The sequence below is a fragment of the Cebidichthys violaceus genome, unplaced genomic scaffold (genome assembly GCF_023349555.1).
Source record: "Cebidichthys violaceus isolate CVI_PGR_0920_01 unplaced genomic scaffold, fCebVio1.0.p SCAF_2, whole genome shotgun sequence".
NCBI classification, from domain to species: domain Eukaryota; kingdom Metazoa; phylum Chordata; class Actinopteri; order Perciformes; family Stichaeidae; genus Cebidichthys; species Cebidichthys violaceus.
This window is the reverse complement of record NW_027176372.1, coordinates 13,452,334-13,476,224: the sequence shown is the minus strand read 5'-3', so window position 1 is coordinate 13,476,224 and position 23,891 is coordinate 13,452,334. Positions and strand designations below refer to the sequence as shown.

The 23,891-nt window shown below is 41.3% G+C and overlaps 3 protein-coding genes across 4 annotated transcripts; 1 reads left to right on the top strand and 2 right to left on the bottom strand.

Annotated features, from left to right (window-relative positions):
* Nucleotides 1-307: 307 nt before the first annotated feature.
* Nucleotides 308-6,734, bottom strand: plp1a (proteolipid protein 1a). 2 transcript variants are annotated; one of them, XM_068714530.1, is made up of 7 exons: nt 6,666-6,734; nt 4,437-4,623; nt 4,144-4,300; nt 3,639-3,807; nt 2,544-2,617; nt 2,367-2,432; nt 308-1,955 (listed from the first exon to the last, which is right to left on the bottom strand). In XM_068714530.1, the coding sequence occupies exons 1-7, from the start codon at nt 6,667-6,669 to the stop codon at nt 1,875-1,877; spliced, it is 738 nt and encodes a 245-aa protein (XP_068570631.1). In that variant the 5' UTR covers nt 6,670-6,734; the 3' UTR covers nt 308-1,874. The 2 variants fall into 2 exon arrangements, with proteins under 2 accessions (XP_068570631.1, XP_068570630.1); XM_068714529.1 differs by lacking the exon at nt 6,666-6,734 and adding an exon at nt 5,087-5,524.
* A 2,509-nt stretch (nt 6,735-9,243) lies between these two features.
* Nucleotides 9,244-12,515, bottom strand: LOC137875354 (protocadherin 20). Its single transcript, XM_068714527.1, has 2 exons — nt 12,445-12,515; nt 9,244-11,938 (listed from the first exon to the last, which is right to left on the bottom strand). The coding sequence occupies exons 1-2, from the start codon at nt 12,490-12,492 to the stop codon at nt 9,407-9,409; spliced, it is 2,580 nt and encodes an 859-aa protein (XP_068570628.1). The 5' UTR covers nt 12,493-12,515; the 3' UTR covers nt 9,244-9,406.
* A 5,537-nt stretch (nt 12,516-18,052) lies between these two features.
* On the top strand, nt 18,053-21,858 carry si:dkey-27i16.2 (regulator of cell cycle RGCC-like). The gene is made up of 5 exons (XM_068714528.1): nt 18,053-18,161; nt 19,051-19,215; nt 19,881-19,961; nt 20,589-20,651; nt 21,245-21,858. The coding sequence occupies exons 1-5, from the start codon at nt 18,140-18,142 to the stop codon at nt 21,250-21,252; spliced, it is 339 nt and encodes a 112-aa protein (XP_068570629.1). The 5' UTR covers nt 18,053-18,139; the 3' UTR covers nt 21,253-21,858.
* Nucleotides 21,859-23,891: the final 2,033 nt, after the last annotated feature.

Here is a 23,891-nt window from a genome sequence, read left to right as displayed (position 1 = left end):
ACACATAGGAAATAAGCACAAAATGTTATGACTCCCTGTATTTTACAACATTAGACAGGAACACACAATAGCCTATTTTAGTGAAAACTTAAAAAATAATGAAGGGAATCAATTTACCAAATAATGATCAAGATGTACACTTCACAAAACACAATAATGTTGATGAGCAGCTCAGTTGTGATAGTCGTCATGAAGCTCCTGCAGCAAAATGCGCTGTCAGGAGATGTCAGATGTGTTTGCAGGGTATGGAGAGCACAGTGCCCCCTCCCTGTCCCACTGCAACCTCCCATACAGGTCGTAGCCTCGCTCTTTTTCCCTGTGCCCCAGCCTCCTCAGGTACACCTGGTTCACAGCCAAGTGCAGGGAACAGTGCACCTGTGGACACAAGAGGAGAGAATACAAAACACCTTACAAAACACCTTGGCCCCTGAATATGGCAGAAAGCCAGGGATGGAGCTCCACTGCGACACAACACTACACACACACACACACTCTACAAACAAAGGTTTTCAGAGGCACTCTGCACAAATACTTCAAAGAATATTCTTTTTTTTTTTTTTATTACCACATTTTACCAACACAAAAAAAAAATAATAATCAAACAGCCAGCTGCCATTTGACAAATCCAACACTCACAGCAGAGTAAAGTTCACACCAAATGGAATAATCTACTTATTATGCTGCAAAAAGATTTTGTTAGTAATACCCAAAGTGTTAAAAAAAAAAGAAAAGAAAAAAAAAAGAAGTAAATTCAGCTACAGTAAGTAAAAAGATGTGTTATACAATAACTACAAGAAAATTCCCAAAGGATCAGAGACAAAACAAAGCTGTCCTATCTCTATAAAAGTACCTCAGTCATGCATTAACAGCAGGGTCTAGTCACACCTCAACAATGTGTTTTAGGTCTAATAATACGAGGTCACTCCATAAGTTAGCACCTAGTGCTTTTGCCATCTCAAAATGATGAGAAACAATTTCAGACCTTTCTAGATCAGAACTAAACAAGTATGTCCCTTTGTCAAAAAGAAACAACTTAAAATCATCTAAAATTCCTTCAGTCCCCTCACTCTGAATCCATCACTTCAATTATTGGGAGGGAGGTGGGGGTCTTGCAGCAGCCTGTGGATGGTGTGTGTGTGTGTGTGTGTGGGGTTGCTGTCCCATAGGAGCTGCATTGAGGCTTCAGAGAGGTCCAACCCTCTCTTTGTCAGGAGGACCCTCTCCCTTGACATGTAATATAACCCTTGGCAGAGACTCGTAGCGCAGGTGGCCCCCACAACTGGCTCCTTATTGGCTAGCCTCTAAAACGGGCATGACTCCATTGTTGAGGCTTTTCTACAGCCCGTGAGAAAAGTCCTGAGGTCATCGTGAGACTGCAAATGCATGCTTGTCTGCCACCATGGCAACCAGATGTGAAGGATGGTAGCCATGGTAACCTATAATCCCTTTTCTCTGCAACAGCTGCATTCTAGCAGCACATGTGTTGCAAATTGGTGGTTATTTCTTACAAATGTTAATTGATTAGTGATGTGTTATTTGTATTTTGAATGCAACGGGAAGCAGAAATACATTTTAGGACACTAACCTCAGCAAGAAACAACAATATTTTACAAATATTTTGGTGACATGGCATAGGAAATACTGACATAAGACTAACTGCATGTAAAAGCAGTGGACAACCCCACACACATACAAAATAACAAAAAGAAAAGGATAAACAATATAATAACATTCTTCCCAACAAGTAAAAATATAAAGACATTATTTTTAAGAGTCCACAAGTGGTTCTGTGCAGATGATGTGGAAGGAGAGGATTGTTGCCGTCCCCATGTTGGTGGTGTAGTAGTGATAGGGCAGACAGGAAGCTGGTGAGCCTAACACCGTGCAACTATGCCCTTTCTCCCCAGATACCGAAGAACCGCAAAGTTATAGGTGGTTGACACAGTATAGGTCAGCTATGGAGGAAGCAGAGACAGGAAGTGTCAGAACAGAAGTGAAGAGAATAAAAAAAATCTGCAACATCCAGAAACTCTTGAAATAAGAAAGAAATATGATTAACTGCTAACGGCATTCATTTTATAGCAGATAGCATCCGCATAACAGCTTCTGTAATGGAGCATGCTGGTATAATGGGCGCACCATTTGCCTGGCTGGAAAACCACCAGACATTACGGCACTATTACAATGTTTGTGTCAGCTGAGAAAGAGGAACAGAGAGCAACAGTATAAAAGTCATCAGTCATGGAGGTTTGAGATGCCTCACCGCCTACACTTTGAGCGTCACTGAGTCACATGAGCCATAACACTATTGTGCCCCGCTGTGGAAACGAAGCCAAATTAGCCCCGTCTGAAACATAATCACTCACCAGAGCCAAGAGAGTGATGCCCGCACCGGCAAAGGCCGCAATGTAAAGGTCATAGGTCATTTGGTACTAAAAGGAGATGGGAGATTTTGCGTTAGTGGTGATGACGTCTGTCTTCATTTCATGTCAGGCAAACTGTAGAACATGACGGCAGAGCTTTAATTATGTCCTGATTCTTACTTCTCTGGTCTTGCAAACCGTGGACAGAGTCATACCACAAGCTTTCCCTGGCACTGCATTCCATGGCAGGAGTCCTGTTAAAAATAAAATGTCCCCATTCAAGTCTACCTCTTACATACGGTGACAATCAAAAGGAAGATGGCAATGTTCTATATTTTTCTTACTTTCCACAAATCACATGAAAAGACCAAAACCATCAATTTGTTATTTTGTTTGCAATACTATTGACTTTCTTACCTTGTCTGTAGTTCTTACTATCAAAGATATACATTTAAAAAACATGTCAATATATATATACACATACTGTAGGTTTATAAAAAAAAAAAAAAAAAAAAGGAGTAGTTCATCCAAATGTTGCAACACATGAATAAATAGTGCATTTGTTGGGAAATATTTTCAGCTGCGGATTAATATACATTTGATGAGGTAGTGAATATTTACACCATCAGTACAATGAATGTGGGATAGACTCTCCAACTGCGTGCCCATGTTCATGGTAATGAAAGAACATGTCACCCAGTGCAACAGTGTTGCTCATTGTGTGGCAAATGTGTTATTGGCCACACTCAAGGAGCTCTAGAGATGTTAATGTTGGTCGGGCTCACCACTTTATTCCAGACAGAGATCGCAACAACGTTTGACTGGATTGCTAACATTTTTTACAGAATCCTATTTAACTTCGGTGATCCCCTGACTTTTTAGCTATTGGATGGATTGCCATGAAATTTGGCAAAAACTTTCACATTTTTATTTGACCAATATCTTGGTCAGTCTCAGCTTTACTTTGTGTTAACTGCTAATTATTAGCATGCTAAATCAAGATGGTGAACATGGTTAACATTAGACCTGATAAACATCAGCATGTTAGCGTTGTCATTGCGAGCGTGTTAGCATGCATGCTGACTTGAGCATTTTAGCATGCAGGCTGCAGGCTCTTTCTTTTGGACAACAATGGCGTCACATGGCATAGAGGAATACGCTGTGGCTACACAGTCTGTTGGTAGAAACAAAGCACTGGTCTTTTCATGGGATTTGTTCATAGAATTAGTGTAAGAAGCTTGTCTCACAGGTTGCCATTAAAGGATGTTTTGTTACCGTATTGTCTTGCATCAACACAGAGCTGGTTGATACTCGCTGGCGTCTCGGTCAGCACATCAATGGTGTGGCAGGTGGCATCCATGTTGTAGAAGAAGTAGACAGGCAGGGCCGAGAAGGCGAACACCAACAGCCACAGCACAGCGAGTATGTATGTCATCACTATAAACTGTGCAAGGAGGGAGCAGAATAAACATTAGGCTGCATCATCATAATAAACTGATGCACATAATCGAAGAGCGTTTTTATGAGCAGTGACTCACTTAGTGACCACATTAATTTTTTTTCTGATAGGCTTTACTTATTATCTCGCTCTCTCTCTGTTCTCTTCCAACCACTCAGCTATTTTCCCCAACCGCTCAAACACACACTGTGTGCTTATCTTTGCATGTCCCCAAAGGTTTTTTAGCAACCTTAAGATTTTCAGCTCAGCACCCACCAGGGAGTGATATGTGTATTAATCCCATCCAATCCCCTTTACTTGTCCAACTCTGGGCCCTCTCACCGAGGAGCTAAGGCAGCGGCCACACATGGTGCTCCTGAACTCTCCAAAGGTTTGCTTGGCAGCACTTGTGGTGTAGAAGCCCTCAGCCAACAGCACGATGCAGTAGAGGAAGAAAAACGAGGCCAAACCATAGATGACATACTGGAAGTATTGGATGCTGAGGAGGAAAAAGAAAAACAGTCAAAATTCAGGGTTACAAAGACCTAAATCTTCTAAATAGAACCTGAGAAATCCAATGACAGGGTTAAAAAGATGCCTCTCTAATGATGGAAATGCTTAAATGTAGCACTCACATGTAGGCGAGGGTGATGTAGTCCTGAAGGTTACGGGCAAAGTAAGTCTCGATGAGTCTCTCTGTCTCTGTGAGTGCCTGGTGCCCACAACCACAGAAGAGGGCAATGCCAGAGAAACACAGCAGTGTGGCGACCAGGGAGCAGTACGGCACCCCACCCAAACAGCGCATACAGCAGTCATAGCAACCTGACAGTCAAGACACAGCAGCGTGAAAGTCAGGGCACATAATTAAACTGATGCAATTATATGACAGACAGACGTTGTTCCAATGAGCAAATGATGTACAACAGAATGTAGGGTAGGTGCTTTGTGAAGAAGGATTATTTTTCCTTTTTTAATTCTTTGCTCTCAGTTATGTTAATATGGACATGTGCTACAACCAGTACAAGTACAGTTCACCCAAATCAAATTTAAGAAAGATTGTTCACTTAAGGTGAGTTTCTATTGTTTATTTTGTCTAAAAATGTCAATTAAATGTCTACCAGTTTCTGACAGCCCATGTTGACATCTTCAAAATAATCAAAGAGATGCTTGATATTGAATTATATGAATTAATTATTAAAATTGTTTGCAATTCATTTTCTATTGATTTACAAATTAATTATTCAATCAATTTTTCTGTTTTTGCTGGATGTTTCACAGAACTCACTGTTAACAGATCCATAGTGACTGTTTCCTTGGGAAAAAAGAAAAACAAAGGAGAGCACAAAGAGTTGGATTATCCAGAGGAGCTCTGTCATTTTTTTTTAAGTGGTGTGAACACCACACACAATCCATTGAACTGGAGTATAGGCAGAACTCTTGGCAGTGGGTATCTCAAAAACAGAAAACAGACCATATAAAACAGAAAATATCTCCATAACTAGATAACTACCAGAGGTAAGCAAGATTTAATTTAAAATCTGAATTGATGTTGCGTTGACACTGTGGACCGAGCTGCAGCTGTTCACACTTTCATTCCCATGGTAAAGCGGTGCATTCTCCTTAATAGTCATGTGCCTGTTGAATGGATGCCAAAGGGACAAGGGCATGGGGATGCGTCTGCTCTGACCCCAGCTCACACCCTGACTCCATTCACTAGCCAGCATGGAGAGTGTGAGAAAAGGGGGAGGACGGAGAGGAGAGACAAAGTGAAAGAGAGAGGCAGCTTTTGTGACTGCAGAGACAACAGTCTTTGTCACACAGCATCATGGGGGTACAAGGGCCACCAATGTCAAGCAAACAAAAGGCCAGAGGCACCTCTATGCTGGACACACACGGACACACACACTCGTGGACTTCCTTCTAGGGAGACACGGGAACAAGAACGTGATAGTGGGGAGCTGTCTGTGCTGGAAGAGGATGGAAAAAAAAAAGCAAAGCTATAAACAAACAATGCAACTGTGTGCATGTGTGCCATTACACGCTTGCATGCGTGCATCCACACAGACACCCACAATGGAGGCAGACAGACTGTGGTTGGTACCATTACAGTAAACACAGATGGCAGGAGGGGCAAATAGATGGCTCTTTAACCGAGCGGTGTATGTGAGAGACAAACTGTGATCACTGCCATTCAGATGGCATAACTTTACAGTGGTATGGTTGAGGGAACTGTACTGAAACTGTAAGAAAACTAGCAAATAACAGACAATCTTTTTCAGTGTTGTTTTAGGAAGGAAGTAAATTAAAGTCACAAAGAAATCTGGTCACCACGAGTAATGTTAGGCCTACAAGTAGCTAACGACATGCACAAAGACCAGAACTTTAAACACCGCACAGTCTTACCAATATTAGCCCCCATGCCGTCAGACACACCTTGTGCCAATTAACAAATTAATGACATTACCAGCCCGAACAAATAGCTAAAGCCCTCCGAGCCAAAGCTGCCCACAGTCTCTCGATTGTGACTCAAATGAAAACAGGCCTCGTTCTGGTACAAAATGCAAAGCTGAGGCCAAGTTCGGCTCTTTAAAAATTGAGAAAGATTGCGACCGAAAGCAAATGCGACAAGGCTCCTCTGAAAGTAGCCCTGCCATCTCAAGCATGAAATAAATCTCATAATATCAATGGTGCATCAGCCGGTGAGTAGCCGACCTCTAAACTAACAAAAAAACCCGTAATAACTTCTGATGCCCTTTCACAATCCCATTCATATATCAGCGTGCAATCACATGAAATAAAATGCAGATTTCATAAAGTGACGTATTCTATCTGCTAAAGGCTAGTAAGTGGCTGGAGTTTCTTACCCATGTCTGGAAGGATGCGTTCAAGTCGGCTACTGCTGCTTGCACCGCAGCTGGTCCACTGATGATATGCGCAACTGGTCTTCGGCCCCCGTATATCAACCTCAACTCGCTTTCTGTTCCCCCAACAATGAACAGACCCGCTGATGACTGCAAGTGCAATCTTAAAGAAACAATGTCGCTTTTCAATGAACTTCAAGGCGGAGAATAATGAGGAGGTCAAGGTTCTTGCGCTTGCAGAAATTTCCTTAGTTCATTGTGGACACATATTTGCATACGGAGAGAGCGACTTGCAACTTCATATGCAAATACAGAAGAGGGAACGTTCTCCAGCCCCATATTATAAACACTTTTACTCCTCTGTTAGTTGACCATCCCAACTCTGGGGCATTCAGTCCTTGGTTCTCCAAGACCTCCTATTTCAAAAACCCACGTTTTCAGCCTGATAAGTATAATCAAAAGAGAAACAGCTGCTGGATTATGCAGATGTCTATGAGAATGATAAGATGATGTATGTCTGTGGTCAGTGAAGAATATCTGTCTGAAGTTACACCATCGATATGAGCCTGTGGACAGTCAGGTGATGCTCTCTAGGCTTCGGAAATTGTCAGATACTATCTGTTTGACTGCAGTGTTTGAGATACAGAACTGAACATAAGAAGATCCCAGCTGGCAAAACTGATATGAGCTTTATCATTTATCTCTTAAATGGGTCTATTTACTCCTGAAATGTTCCCTTTTTTTAAAAAAGCAAGCTTAAAGTGGCATTCACAGACCATGAATATGTGGAATAATCAAGTGAGATAGAGCCTTTTAAGCCGGATAGTTGAGGGGCGAAGAGGGGTATTTCTCATCATCACTACATACAGTAGAGTTTCTTTGATAAGAAAACCATCACTGCTATTTTAATTAGACTGGATTATTATGTAATTTGTGATCATAAAACCCCTGATGTCTATCTCAGAAATAATCCACTGGTATTTGGGTCGGTGCCAGCTGGGCTCTTTGTCCATGTCAGCTCATGCAACCCCATAACCCACTATCAAATCTTCAGCTTTAGTAAAAAAAAAAAAAGAAAAAAGAATTTGATTAAGATGAGATGTGCTGTGAGCAGAGCAGAGTAGCATGCAGCAGGGAAGCATCACTGATCTCAGGTGACCTGACTGTGGCGGAGTGAGAGACTGTCCTCTGATTCATCTACACCCTCTGGCAAAATACCAGAAATAAAGGACCAGATTTGACTTCATCTGTGTCCAGCAGATGGCAGGCTTTGTCTTGCCACAGCATTTGTACATCAGCAGACACACACGTCTTATCCCACAATGCGATTTCTTTTTTGAGAAAATTCAGTTTTGTCAAAAAAGCATATTTAAACATGATGGTCCTAAAATCTAGTCCATAAGGATGTTAGACATTTTGTCAACCAGGTCAAAAATGTCTCTTTTGAACCACTATAGTTTTATATAAATGTGTACATGTTTTAAATCCAATAGAAACTGAAATTCCTTTTGTCAAAATGCCTCTTTAATTTGTAACTTTGTTATGTAGCACTTTATTTCATCTAATTTAATGCAGTTTGCGTCACAGTACAACCCTATTAGATTATTTATTTTGAGCCGCTAGCTCAGAAACCCTCAGAGAAACACCACTCATGTTATACAAGCCTTGTTCTCTACTAACCAGCTTGTTGTACATTGTGTTTTACGACTCATGACGTTCCTCCTTTCTTCTTACACAGGTGTATCTTAAAAGGATCACTCAATAGTTTATGATACGGTAAAGATAAAAACCCATTTCCTTTGGTAAAAGCTAAAACAATTATCCCACCCTCTTTGTGTAATTGTGTGTTCACAGATTTGTAAACAGTTTTTTACCCTGACTTATTGCATCACTTAACCTGGATTTGATATCTCAATTGTTCCCCATAACACAAATGCACCAGTAACAACTGCCTTTTATAACGATTTCTTTGAACACAGTGTGATTTCACTCCAAACAGCTGTCATCAAAACAACAAGCCTGTTGGGTTACTGGGTGCAGTACAGCAGGTTTTTTTTCTACCTTTTGGGTGCGATCCAGCACTGTCGGTGAGTAGCAGCGCTATCGGGTAACAGGTGTGAGGCGGTGACTTGAGATGGCGGTGTCCCTTCCCTCTGCCGCCTCTCACCTGTCCACAGCTGCGCTCCGCCTCCTGTGGTCGTCTCAGAGCTGCTTCTTGAGAGACTTTCATCACCTCCCCAGTGGAGGAACATTAAACTCTTTTGTGTGTCTAAATACTTTAGACTCCCCATCAGTCAGAAATATGAGAAAGACGCAATCAACTTATAGCGGACCATTACCTCAGTCTTCTTGTCCCTGCAGGGGTCATGGAGAATAATCCCTGATGATAATGACTGGTATTTTAGCAATGCCTCACTGTGATATGCTCCATCTTATGATGACTACACTGTACACATCAAATGTCAAATTACAGTGTTCTACATTTGTCTGCAAGTCTCTGCTGGTAAGATCACCTTTTTATATGCTTTCCAGGCAACTTATCAGAAAATGGATCTACTTTATTTCCACAGAATGTCGCAGTTTTACAATGTTTGAATACACTGTGTATCTGAACATTTCAACAAATTTGATTATCAAAATGCAAGAAGCCTTCAGCAAATATTCAGAATGTATTCAATTCACAGTCTGATTTCATCCTTGACAAAGTGCGAGTGAGGATTACACACATTGCTTGCTTTATTCTGTTAATCATCAGCGTAATATTTGTCTTTGAGCCTGAGTGGAATCTCATTTTCCTCAAAGTGCCCCCTCTTGTTCTGTTGTAGACTTCTTCTCTTCTGTTTCAGGTATAAAACAACTGTCGCCACAAGCAAACATGTGGATACCAGCATCATACCCAGGCCTACTAACAGCGTCAGCTGAGCAGATCTGGTGTCCTCCACCTCACAGATGGGGGCCTTTGAGGAGGTTTGATGCAAGTCAGGTGTCCCTGTCCAGGTGGGCGCCCTGTCTAAATTGCAAGGCCCCACGCTCTCATTGACCAACAGATTAACCCAGATAGTGGTATAAAGTGGAGCTGGTTTCCCCCCATCTCTGACCACAATGAACAGGTGATGCATTCCCAGGTCTTTCTGTAGAAGTTGCTGAGCTACGGAGATGTTCCCTGACCTTGAGTCCAACCGGAAGGGGCTGCTATTTTGCACTGACTCTGGTGCCACAACAGTGTAGGTAATCTCCGAATTCAGCCCTGAGTCCTCGTCGATGGCATAGATCTTTGTTACTATGGTGCCTGCAATGGTTGCTGGAGAGACAGTTTGGCACGAGGAGTTGCTGCTGGGAAGGATCACTTTTGGCTGGTTGTCATTGATGTCCTCCACAAAGATAGTTACCCTGGCAGTGGAAGTCAAAGCGAACGGGCGCCCATCATCGCTGGCCAGCAGGTAGAGTTCATAGCGATCGTCTGTCTCGCGGTCCAAGTGGTTGGTGGTGCGCAGTGTCCCCTCAGTGTTATCCACAACAAAAGGTCCACTGCTGTTTACAACATGCAGCTCTGTGTTCCCATTCCCTCCTTCGTCGAGGTCTGTCACCCCAACCCCCCCCACCTGGGTGAACGGTGGTGCATCCTCATGGATAAAAAAGATGAAGTGAGGGGTTAGAAAAACAGGTGCATTGTCATTCTGATCCAGAACACGAATGGATACTGTGGCCACTGACTCCAAGGGAGGTGAGCCACTATCTTGTGCAAACACCGTGAGTTTGTACACATCCTGCTGTTCCCTATCCAGAACGGCTGACACAGACAGTTGACCTGTCTCGGGGGCAATGTTAAAGATGGTAGATGTGTGTTTGTCCAGTCTGTAGGTCACCCTGCCGTTGTATCCACTATCTGCATCTGACGCTGAGACCCTCAGCAGTGACATCCCTGGCTGGTTGTTTTCCTCCACCTCCAGCTGATAGTGAGACTGGAAGAAAAGTGGAGCATTATCGTTGACATCTGCCACCAACACCCTGATCACCCGTCTGGAAGAAATGATCACAGATCCCTCAGCTGATCTCCCCTGCACTACCACATAAATATAATGTTCGCTTTTCATCTCATAGTCTAGGGGCTTTGATGTGGAAAGCAGATATTTGCCATTCTGTGGGCTCAAAGTGAAAGGCACCTCGCTCTCAATGGCAAGAGATGAGCCTTTAAAGCTGCTGTCACCCTCAAGCTCTAAAACAGCTAAGACGGTGGGGGGCTGGTTCTCTGGTAACACCATAGTCTGGTTTTGATGCTCTGCTATGAACCCGATCTTGACCGTCAGCTCTTGGTTCGCCTTGGGGAGGACGGATATGGTTACCTGAGTGTCTGCTGGGGGGCAGTGATGGCTGCTAGCTAACACGTTCAACAGCAGCACCTCGGAGTTGTCACTCTGGAGGTCCTGTGTTAGTCTGATGTTCCCAGTGACGCTGTCAAGGCTAAAGAGCTTCTTGGCCCGCTCTGAGACTTTGGGACTGAGGGAGTAGACGATGGCAGCATTCGGGCCTAAATCTTGGTCTGTGGCTCTGACCTGAGCAACCAGCGTGTTCTTCGGGGAGTCTCCGAGGACGGTGACATTGCGGGGGCTGTCAGCGCTAAAGCTTGGACAGTTGTCATTAACATCTGTCACTGTGACTATTAAAGTTGCTGTAGCACTTAAAGGCTCTGAGCCACAGTCGGTGGCCACCAGTGCCATGTGATACATGTCCCGAGTCTCCCTGTCCAGAGCTGTTTGCACAACCAGCATGATGAAAGGCCCGTCTTCTTCCACTTTTAAACTGAAAACTCCATCAGAATCTTCAAGGCGGTAATGCAGCTCGCCGTTTTGTCCTGCATCCCTGTCCTGAGCCTGGTCATCTAGTATGAAACTGGTCCCCACAGTCATGTCCTCAGACACCCTCAGGTGTATTTCACTGTTTTCAAAATGAGGTGCATTGTCATTGATGTCCTCTATGATCACGGGAAACTGTATAAGGTCTCCTGAGGGCCCGACGACAGCATAGTGTAATATAATGCATTCCTCAGCTTTTGTCTCCTCGGGGCAGAGGGCCTCACGATCCATCTTTTGCTCAGTGGTGTAGAAATTCCCTGTGTTTTTGTCCATCCACAGATACTCCTGGGTCAGGAGCTGGTACTGAGGTGGAAAGTGTTTACTAAGTGACCCTGCCAGACTACCAGGCTCCTGCTCCTCTGGGATAGAAAATCGGACGGAACCACATATGAGCTGCTGCAGATGGACCGCAACCAGCAGATTCTGATGAGAAAAGAGACAAACTGTGAGCAGCAATTCTTTTTTATGTGGGTGATGATTATACTTTGTTTGATTTGTCTTTTTGTTGCACTTCAAACTGGCAGAACATAGAAGTTTTCCCTGGTGGTGATAAGGTTTAAACGTAATGCCTCAGTGAGCAAGCAACTGTACAATGAAGCTCACTTATCTCCAACCAATTACTCTAACACACAAACAACATGCACAAAAAAGCAAAAGCATGTGTTTGGCTTTACAAAAAGAACAAAAATAACATTTGCATATATATCTGCATTTTCGCAAATATTTCTATCAGTTTTTCTTTTAATCTTCACGAAGAAAAACTTAAAATGTTTAAAATGAGAATGTTCAGTGTCTCTCCAGCTACTCACTGCAAAATTGCACAGAAGAACGACATTCCAGTTACACCCTTTCTCTCTATCAGAAGCACTGACACAGTAAGTAGACACCATCAGAATGGAAAATCCTTGCATTGCTGTTGACTCACTGACCTGCAATAGTCCAGCCCAGTTCATATTATCAGGAGTCCCATGGCCCATCGCCCTCACACATGTTACCCACGTTCCCCCGTCAGTGAGTGAATGCTGAGGACAGAGGCAGCAACCTAAACCTGCACAGCTGAAGTCATAATTCATTACATGCCCCTCCCACAACACTTACCTAGCCTGTCAAACTGACACAGGAGAAGTCAGAGGAACAACAGGTTTACCCGCATGAGTTGGACACACTCATGTTTTGCTCAAGAATAAAACAATGAGCAAGTGTGGGCTTATGTTTATGCACATAACTTGGCACTAAACTACACAGGATAGAATTAATGTTCTATTACCAAATGTGCTAACACACCTGTCTTTTCTCTCTCAGATTGTTTTTCTTTTGTTATGTCCAAATGACCAGAAACCTCTTTAACACCTAGAACTAGAAATCAAATATTTAAATAATACCAATACAGTGTTAACAATGTTTGCTCACACAGAGTTTGGTTGCACAATAGCGGAAGACAACCCAAAACCACACGTCATTAGGGCTACATCAAATAGATCAAAGTTTGATTTATAATGAAAGGCATTCAAGTTTTTATTTATAACTTACAAAAACATTGCATGTTATAGCCTCAATCTTTCTGACACACAAGGTGAGCGATGTGATGCTCAGTCAATTAACTTAGTCCAAAAGTCAAAATGTTTTGAAAAAAAAGATGGATATAGTCATTTCCAAAATTCACTACATATTTCATCTAATGAAATGTTCTGCTTCAGACCATATTTTGTTGGTGTTTAGCTTTTCAAAAACAACAGTTTAAAAAAACCCAAGGGAAGTATGCGACGGGGCAGTCTAGCAGCAATAACAGCTTCATAAATTACATTTATATAAACACAGTAACCCAAAATCATATTTTCCCCATGTTTTAAGGTGATGATATCATAAAATATAACGAGTACTTTGAAATTATATTTCCTTTTATGGCTTGTTAAATTACTGCCAGTTTCGGCCTGTTTCGTTCTCTACATGCCATGTGCAGCACAGTATCTATGAAAACACACACCTTAATTTGAATAAAACCAACAACAACAAACTGTGAAAGAATACATGAATGAACATCAAATTAAGTACAGAGCTCTGTACAGTCTATGGTAGAGAGCCATATATGACCACACACAAACGCAGTGAAAACTATCTACCTACCTAACCGCCGTCTTTCTTCTGGACTTCTTTGAAGAAAAGTCATTGATCAGGTCATCAAAGTCCAACTCCCGGACGAGATCAGATTCAATTACCATGAGTGACAGCTGGGTGAGGCGTCTCTGTGTCATCCTTTTAGTTAATTTTTGATCCTGGACATTTGTGAAAATGACCGTTCTCCTTTGCAGTTGCTGACAGGAAGTGTCAGTAACAGTAACAGCATCCTGTGGACCTTCCACAGATTGTTGCTGAACATTTTGAAACAGAGGGTATTTGTTGTTCCAAAGCAACATCTTTAGCTTCTTTTTCTTTTCTGCTTTTACGCTTTGCTGACCCTCTATCTCGCGTCTCCATGTTGACAGAGAGAGATTGACATTTGTTATTTAGTTGGCTAATTTACAAAATATTCAAACGATTTCATAATCATACAACATTTTCAAAATCACATTTACTCAATTTTCTTTCTTTTTTTTTTACAAAAATACTTTACATAAATAAAGATAATAATAAATCGGCCAAGTGCCCCTCATTGGCTCAGGACCCTGGGCATGTGCCCACTTTGCCCATGCTGTAATCCGTCTATGGTCAAAACCTTAAAAATCTCTCATTTTTTAATGTGATACAATTGGCCACAAAGTCTGACTTTTATTTCTTAAGCTGTAAGCAGATGCTAGGTCACAATGCCACTGAAATAGGTAATTTACCATCTGAACACAGCTGGAAACTGCAACAGTCAAATGACATGATTCTTATATTAGAATGATTTTTTGTTTGTAATGTATTTTTTTGTATCTTCACCCTCCAGAGAATGCCAGAGGAGCAGCTGGAGAACCACAGGGAGGCTCATCAGAAGCAGTTCAGTGGACTCCGAGACGAGATCTAAGACAAGCAGAGGATGCTGACTGATCTCAGAGTAAGGAAACACCAGTTAAGCAAAATGTTGTCTTTTAACTTTGATTATAGTATCATTATAGTTACAGTATGATTAAGTATAGTATGCCATATCAAAATCTGAAAAATGCAATGTAAAATATCATAACAAATGTCATAAAAAATGTAAGAATAGTTTGCCATAATAATTTGCAATAATCATCATATTAGATGTCATAAAAATATCACAACAAATATAATAGTATAGTATGTCATGAGAAAATCTCAAAATATAATATGCCATAAAAATGTTATATAAAATATCATAGTATGCCATGAAAGTGTCATAAGTATAAAATGCCATAAAGGAGTCAGAAAAGCTTCATGAAAACAGATTATCAGATGTTATAAAAAAGTAATAAAAATGTCATGGTATAGAATATCATACAGTGTCATAGTATAGTATGCAATAATACATGTCATAAAAAGTAAAATTATAGTATAACATACAAATGTCGCAAGAAATGTTTTTGTTAAGTATGTCATGCCAGAAAAATAACATAACAATGTCATAGTATAGTCTGCTATAAAATGTCAATAAAAGAACATATTTTATGCTATAAGAGTCATATAAATGTAATAAAAAAAGTCATAGCCATAAAAATGCAATAACAAATGTCATAATATAGTGTAAATTGTCATATTATAGTAGGTCATAAAAAATATCTTAAAAAGTCATGGTTATATCATAGTATAGTATATCATAAGAGTCATACAAAAGCATAGCAAAATGTCATAGCATAGTATCATAAAATGTCATAGTATGCCATAAAAATCTATAAAAATGTCAGAATGTATACTTATCCTGTTCGGCCCTCAATCATGTGATCGCTCCCTAAATTGGCACTAAGTCATCAAAAGCTTGAGTTTGAAGTTGTTGTTGTAGTTGTTGTTGGGACAGACGTGTGTGAATTGGATTCAAATTCTTATGTTGCCCTTCTCTTCTTTTCTCCCCAGATGACATCAGAGTTTCCAGACCAAAACTGAAGACGACAGAATTTCTCCGTGTCGTCCAACGTCTTGTGCTTCATGAACTCAGAGGTCTTAACAACCCCTTGTCGGGTTGGCTTACCGCATTTTAAAATATTTTGTGGGTTTCTGTTTCATAAACCCCTCCTTCTGTCTCTCCAATCCAACAGGAGGAGACTCAGTCTCATGCTCCTTTGTCCAGCGGTGGTGCTCTGGACACTAGTGTGAGAACTCTAACCCGTCCTTTGCACCATACAAACCAGTTAACTAACCACTGAACACACAACCTCAAATACTCAGACCAGCCTTTAATTTCCCTGAGCTATCTCATCTGACACACAAGTTCAATCTCTCGAGCATATTTGACTTCTTCACTTTCAGTGTTTGACCTTAAAATTCTCTGCGCCTCATGAGGATCTAACCCACAACCTCCAGTTTTCAAAGCAGTCATCTATTATCCTGAGCAATTTGATCTGAGACATTTGAATATTGTTTCATAGAGCTTTTGTTCAGCTAGACAGGGGAGCTGAGATTTGATCTTTTCACTTGAGACTTTTGTTGTAGTTTTTTTCCTGAGCCACTTCTCTGGTCAAAAAATGTGCCTTTCATTGATGTTCCTGTCCACATTAATGAGAAAAGATATACTGAAAACTTTAGGGAGTGGGGAGAGCAGGATTTGATCCCTCTGTTTCACATCCAGGTCATGTTTTTGGATTGAGCCGATGATATTCTCTTTCACCTCTCAGCCATTCCTTCCCACCACCAACCATTAAGGTAAAACTGAGAATGAACTATTTCTCATTCACAATGTAAGTGCTTGGGCCAGTGCAGAATGCCAGTTTGTAACTGTCACTGGCTAAAACAAAACTATAAAAACATGTAACTTATCCACTGAATAACAATTTGCATTTCATCAATTAAAGCTACATTACTGTAAATAGAGACAAAACTCACTACTGCTGCTGGATTGGTCCAAAATGATTCCAAAAGTAAACTGAATTAAATTTGTGGATTTATACAGCAGGCTCTACAAAGCTCACGTTCTAATCTAACCTTTAATTTATACTTTGAAGCTCTAAGACTGTTTGTTTAATGCAATGCACTCTGGGACTTGACTCCTACATTCATGTATCTACCTTTTAAAGCAAAAGTGTCTGATCTTTCAAACTGAGGATGTACCGAGTTGAGTATTGTCAACTCGGTACACTCTGTTATCTGTCAGTGGACAGTGGGCTTTGTTGAGCGCACCGGTTCCTTTCATTTCTTGCTGTAACACTTCTGTTTTGATCCGGTGCTCATCTAATAAAAGTTATAAAATCAATTGGTATTTTTGTAATGTCATTTTTAGGATTTGGTATGAAAGATTTGTTTGAGAGAAAATTAGGAAAACTGACTTTTTTCATGAATGACTTTCCTTACTATTACTTTTTTTTTTTTTTTTACATATTCTTCTGACTTTTTTAATGACTTTTTTCAACATACTTTGCTATGAGCTTTCTATGACTTCTTATTTAGTCTAGGTCTATTGTTTTTTAAAATCTGAATCTGGTACAATGTGCTCTAGATGTGAAAAAAGCTAAATTCTCCCTTGTTTTTTCATTTACACAAATAGAATAAAGCTTTTACAAATCTGAAAGTGGGTTTATTGTGTGTTATTGGGTTTATTGTGTGTTAATAAAAATGCAAACCCTAAAAAAATACTATAGGCTACTCTAGTAGTAGTGCATAATTACGTATTATTATTATTGGAGTATGTTAACCTCATAGGCCTATTACTTTTACGTGAAGTTAAGGATCAAGAGTACCACTTCTGTGGGAGTTTGAACAGAAATTGCACTTGAGGGGCCTCTGTTGATGGAGCAGAGAACTGCACCACTCACCGCAGAATTATGATAGCAAAAAGTTTTATGACACATGGAAACTTTTTCTATTCGAGTTCACTCAACTCAGAGTCAAGTATAAGTACAAGTATAAGTACAAATTCACCCAATCAAAACTATGTGGCAAGTAAAATATCCCAGATGTTTGAAAGGATGATACGATGTGACTGCAGTGTGACAACACCTTTACAGAGTGGTTGAACATCCTCCCACTTTGTATTCTTCACTAAAGCTTCACTCAAACTCAGATTACTCTGGAAAATCCTATTGTAGCAAAATCCGTGTGCCAATAAATTATAGGCTATTACATCTATTATGAATACTAAACGAACAGTCACTTATCTACACTTTCTTTCTTAATTTCAAAGAGGAGGGGGGGGGGGGGTGGCGGGGGACTCGACCTGATTTACGTAACGACTTCCTCTCAGTCGTCAGTCTGTCTCATTTGCGTATAGTTTTCCTTTCTAACTTTCCGCCCACTTTTTCCAGTCACAGTAGACCGCTGAGGGTTTTCTGCGACATGATTGGTTGTTTGGGTCCGCTGGCTGAGCACGTGTGTGTGTGTGTGTGTGTGTGTGTGTGTGTGTGTGTGTGTGCGTGTACGTGGTTGTGTGCGCGTGTGTGGAGGGCTTCATAATGAAACTACCGCGCTGACTGTCAGCTTTAAACCGCTCTGAATCCAGACGCTCAGCAGCCCGGTGGTGTTTAATTTCCCTGTTCCAGCATGACCTCAGACATGACCACAGGTGAGTCTTACGACTACTTGAGCCGTTAGTTTTAAGTAGTCATAGAGTGATAGTGATCACGGGCCTGTAACAAACAGCTGACGCCTGTATAATTCTTTTTCATATATTTTAACTTCTTCAGATCCCACACTTGACTAATCCCTTTTTTTATGTATCACATAAAGTTGATACATATTAAAGTTACACTTGAGCAGTTTTGTAAATCATGAAGCCTGCTGTGTTTTCTACATCATGCTTTCCTATTTGTTGATATATTTTGAACAGACTACGTGCTTTAAAAACAACGTATGTCATTACTTCTTGCTGGCTGTTTTCTTTCAGAACATACCAGACATTGACATTTTTGTGTGTGCTTATATTTTTCTTGCTGCATCATACATTTGCTACTCCTTTTGCTTCCTATACCCCATAGGGGACTGTTAAAGCTCTATCATCATATTCATAAAATGCGGTTAAACAGAGGTGTGGTCATCCGTTATTTAATGACATTTATTCAAGGAATATCAGAAAAGTGTTGTTTTATTGCAGCCCAAAGCATAGAACTTGAATTTAAAATGTAATATTTATGTATCCCAGTGAGCAGACCAGGTTTTTTACAGGCTGTTAGATGTTTTATATGCCTTATGGGCTTATGACCCACTGACAAACTTCAACTGCAGTTTTATAACCCAGGATATATTTTGGTTATTTCTTATATTCATAAATATCTAAGAGATTTTAGTTGTTGTTTGTTGGTTTGTTTTATTCCAAAAATATATGTTTAAATGTTATTTTTTTTCTGTACTTCTACAATTTTTAGCTTTCTGCAAAAACTCGAGAAGAGCTTGAGAACATTTTCTTTTACTGGAATAATGTGGTTTCTCTCCAACTGCTGTCACATTTTCCGCAGACTTGGAGCTGGAGTTGGGCGAGTTGCTGCAGGAGTTCCAGGATGTGGTGGAGGAGCTGAAGGCCCCTTCTCAAAGCAAACCTCATGCTTACCGGCACGTCCTGCAGGAGGCCAAAAGTCGCACAGGACTCGGGGACGACAGCGGAGTCGAGGACTCGGATTACAGTGAGAGACAAAATCATCACACTAAAACAATGTTACTGTGATTAAGATGATATTTGCATACTTCACAAAGTGTGGGGAAGGAAGGACATTATTTAGTGCATCATTTGCTGGAGAGTGAGGTTGTAGGGAGCTCCCATGGGTGCTGGTTGAGCCCCTTTATCAGCCCAAACAACTGCAGCTTGACGCTTTCAATTTGCATGAAATTAGTGTAACAAGAGGACACATCACTGTACACTTCTATTAAAGTGGCTGTTTTGCTCATGAGAATAGCGGTGTACCAGAATGAACTGCAATTACGCATAGCGCATCTTCTGTAATTGTCTGTAATTTTTTTTTTTTTGTTGTTGCGCGTTTGTCGACGGTTATGAGATAAAAGAAGAAAATGTGTTTTTTCTGTTCCCATGCGTCGTCATTATTGAGAGCATTTTGGCCCCCTAACGTTATATAAAAGCTGACACTTGGGAGTCTCTAACAGAGAACACACGTTTACCTTAATTTTACCGCATGTTATTATCATTATGTGCAGCTCCTGCATTGTTTTAAAGTGGTTGTCATTGTTGTTGTTGATGCTCATTTGCATGGGCTGGCCTTAGTGCTTGTCTTCTGTTTATTATCTCCGCTCACCCTCTCCTCTCCTCTCCTCGCCTCCCTCCCTCTCCCCCCAGGCAGCGAAGCTTCTTTGGGAAACAGTTTGAACACCAGCGAGGAAGAGCTTCACACAGCAGGCACAACGCTGGCATCGAAAGGTACTAGAGACTCCCATCCGCCTATCTCCATCCAGATAGCCCTCGTTCTTACAGTGATCACTATCGCTTTTGCTCTGATCACTATCACAGCCACACAAAAACCCTTTACATTAGGCTGGGAGCTCTTTTGTTTTTACACAACAAAGCCCTTGCCGCTGTGACTGTGATGTCTTAGACCCCCCCCCCCCCCCACACACACACACATTCCAAGATTCTTGCAGGCGTTATTTGTGCTGTTATGAAGCGATGAGACTGTCTTAGGTTTGTGTAAATGAATGAGAGCTGTTGCATTTTGTTGCATGCAGGCGCACAGAAGACTACTGTTAAATCTCAATGGATGAAACCCCTGTTTATGCAGAACACCTGAAGATATTTACTAGAGAGATCATGGTAGGAGCCAAGCTGCCTTGGTTGTACAGCTTTATCTCAGATTGTAGAATTTTTTTTTTTTTTTAAGCTTCAGATCCAAAAGCAGTTTGGTTCGAATGTAATTCTGTGATTTAGATTAGTTTTCAGCTTTTGGTCCAAAGGAAATACCATTGAACTGAGCCGCATTTCTCCACAAAAATGTTCCACTGCTTTTCTATAGTTTCTCATATTCCTTTTCTTTCTGTCTTCTTTCTGCAGCCAAGCTGGGAGACACAAGGGAACTTGAGAGTTTTATCGACATGTTGGACCGGGAACTTGCAGGTGCGTATTTAAGAGAATTACACCCCCCTCCTACTCAGTCTTTTCTTTATTCCTGTAGCACTTAAGCTGACAAGCCAGTAGGCAGTAGTTTGTAATGGTTGCAGAGACCCAGATGGAGTGCATGTTTTGTTACACATTGAAAAACAGAGTCCCTAGTAGTAGCCAGCTTGTTTCAACCCTGTACTACCCCAACCCCCCCACCCCCCATTTATCTCTGAGCACCTCTTGTGTGTAAAGGCCATGTCTGGGGACTCAGGTGGACTATCTACACGACCTTTTGTGATAATAGCATACTTGACTGCATGAGCACTGTGGTTCTGCTATCAGCACTAAAGCAGTGGTGTTTCTGAGGCCTGTGAACACATGCATGGTCCTGTGCAGGCACACAAACCACAAAGAACAAAGCATACATCTGCTGCTATCAGAGGTCTTAACGCAGAGAGAATGAATGTTACAAATGAATTGGAACCCCCTGCTGCATCTTTACAAGGCTCACCTCGGTTCATGTTTCTGTGTGTGTTAATATGCCTGTGTGCTTCCTCTTATTCTGGCTCCTGAGCTTTTGTAGTTTTCTCTTCCCCTCTCTTTTTCAGAGATGTGAACAGAAAGAGAAAGCGAGCCACGTAGAGGGGGGAGAAACAGGCCAGGGGCGACATGGCTGGCTATTGCCGAGCAGACAGGCAGATCTACACCAGAGCAGATCTGACGGAGCAAATGCTCCCCTGGCTGCTCCAGGGGAAAAGGTTAACGTCAGAAATTAAAAGGCCACTCCATTCCAAAATGCAAGAACACCCTCAGACCCCTGGCGACGCTGCGTCCAGCCGGCAAGACTACATCCCTGCAGCATCAGATCCGAGATGTGTGGCATATTCCAGAAACTAAGCAAAACTTTCATCTGTCCGGCCGTACAAGAAAAACAATGCTCAGAGTTTAGAAAGCATTTTGTGCCCGATTAAAAATTTCCATTAACACTATGTCAGCAAATACACACATTTTTAAAAAGGAGATTGTTACAAATTACAGATGGCACTTTGATTTTAAACTGATTCTCAGTTCAAGAGGTTCAGATCTGCTGTGTAAATCAACATTTTTGTGCTGCCATTTCCAATGTACAGTTCTTGTTAATATTTGTGTGTTTTCTTTTTTTAAAAAAAATTGATGTACAGATGAATGCACATAAATAAAACTACATTTTGATTGAATTTCATATACATGTCCTTTTTCTTGTTGATATATCTGATAAATTCAATCTTGTTTCAGAATGAGTGCAGAGAAACTGCTGACCATGCTGTCTGATTCTAAACACACATGCAATGTTGAAAGCCTTTCACTTTTCTAAAAAAAAAAATACTCTTGACAGTAGTGACAACAAATTGTATTCCATGAGCCCACACCTTCACTATCTCCTGAATTGACTGTTGCTACTGTCACACCACATGTCTCAGGAGCCCTTCACCCATCCTCCTTCGTTTGTGCCTATGCTTCCTGTATGTCTGTTCTGATGATGCTTTGAGTTTCACTTCTGCCTCCAAATCAGGAAACCCACAAATGTAGCTCAGACACCATGTGAAGACAGCTTAAAAAGGAAGTGCGCCAGTTGTGCTGTGAGAAACAATGCTCATTAAGACTGTGCTGTAATTCTTTTTGCGTGGGCTTTGACTCTGCTGTAACTTATTACTACAAATCCAAGCTTTGTACAGAAGGAAGGAAGTTGTTCTGCTTTGTTTGAGTCGCCTGTAAAAGAGCATCTTGCAGTTTCCTAGCAGAGACTTTTTCACCATGGTTTTGTTGGCACCCTGCTGTCATTTCCCTCCACCAAGTCTCTTCCTTTTACAGGTGTCTCCTCCCTGTTGTCAGAGCAACACTGCTTAGAGAAACTGACAAGGCTGAGGTGAATGTTGTGGTTGTAAGATGTGATTCTTCACTTGTGACTTGTGATTTTACATTAAGCGACATGTGCTGCTGCATAATCCAGCTGAAATATGCAAAATTATTTTTTGTCTGCCAAAGAGCTGCCAGATTTCACTTCAGGATGTGGTCGAATGAGGAACTACAATCAACAGTAAACAATCTCTGAAGTGTTTAGCTGCACAGTTTATTCTCATCACACATACGACTCTGGTTTCAAGGTGTTGAGAGTCAAGGGAAAGTATTGCCCTCCTAGAGAAAGAGATGTCATGAACCAACAGTATATTAAATTGTCCTTGCTTTCTCCTTAAAAATCCCTGGACAGGTGGTTGATACGGCCCTGGTGACATATTACAGTTAGACTGCTTGGGTGGACCTGCTTTTTGACTTTGTGTCAATGGCAGCAGCCAAAGGAAGGAAGGCTGGACATTTAAGATACTGTTTCCTGTCTGTTTCTGTCTCATTAAAAGACATTTTGTACAGAGAGTTCACTGCTCTGAACTCTGGCCAACTATTTAACCCCGGTGACTGGGACGAGAGTTGGCGCAGGTTTGGAGAGAGAAGGGTATAGTGGTGAAAGAAAAAGAGCTTAAAATTTGACATTACTGTAAAGCAAAGAGAAATAATTGGAACAGAGAGCGACCAAAAGGGAAAATGAGAGTGTTCAAACAATGGGGAAATACACGGGGGTGGTATAAAGTAACCTGCTCCTCCTGTGTTGTCTGTTCCACTTAGAGAAAGGCGAGGATGACTGATTGAGGCCACAGCTGTTCAGCATGGTAACAAACAAAGTTTGCTTTGACATGATGGAACTTCCCTCACAAACGAAGGGCACATCCTGTTTTTCAGAGAAAGAATGCAAGAATGCAGGAAACGTGACGGTGTAATACAGATGAAACTAAAAGGCATTTGATTGGAATTCTCCCTTTGTGTGTCCCATGGTGGTGTTGTAACAGTTTGTCTCAGATTTGCAGCTCTGTAATCGGTCTGGCACTCGACATTGCTGCCGTACTTCCCTGCTCTCATTCACACTCATTTCATTGTACGCGAAAACTCGCCGGCCGCCAATTATGCTGTATGGCTTTCACTAGATTGCTCTTCATTGGGATCTGATTCTGAACTCCCCATTGTTTAGCTAATTACTATGAGAACACTATTTGATTGGCAGGGCACCAAAGTAAGAGGCCAACATGTCAGCCAGTCGCCTTGTTTAGATAACAGAGTAAATGAGGAATGAGTTCATTAGCTGATAAATTGGAATGAATTAATGTTATGATGAGACAGTGAATGGTCTTGAGAGTCGGTGAAGACATACTAAATATCATGTTACGC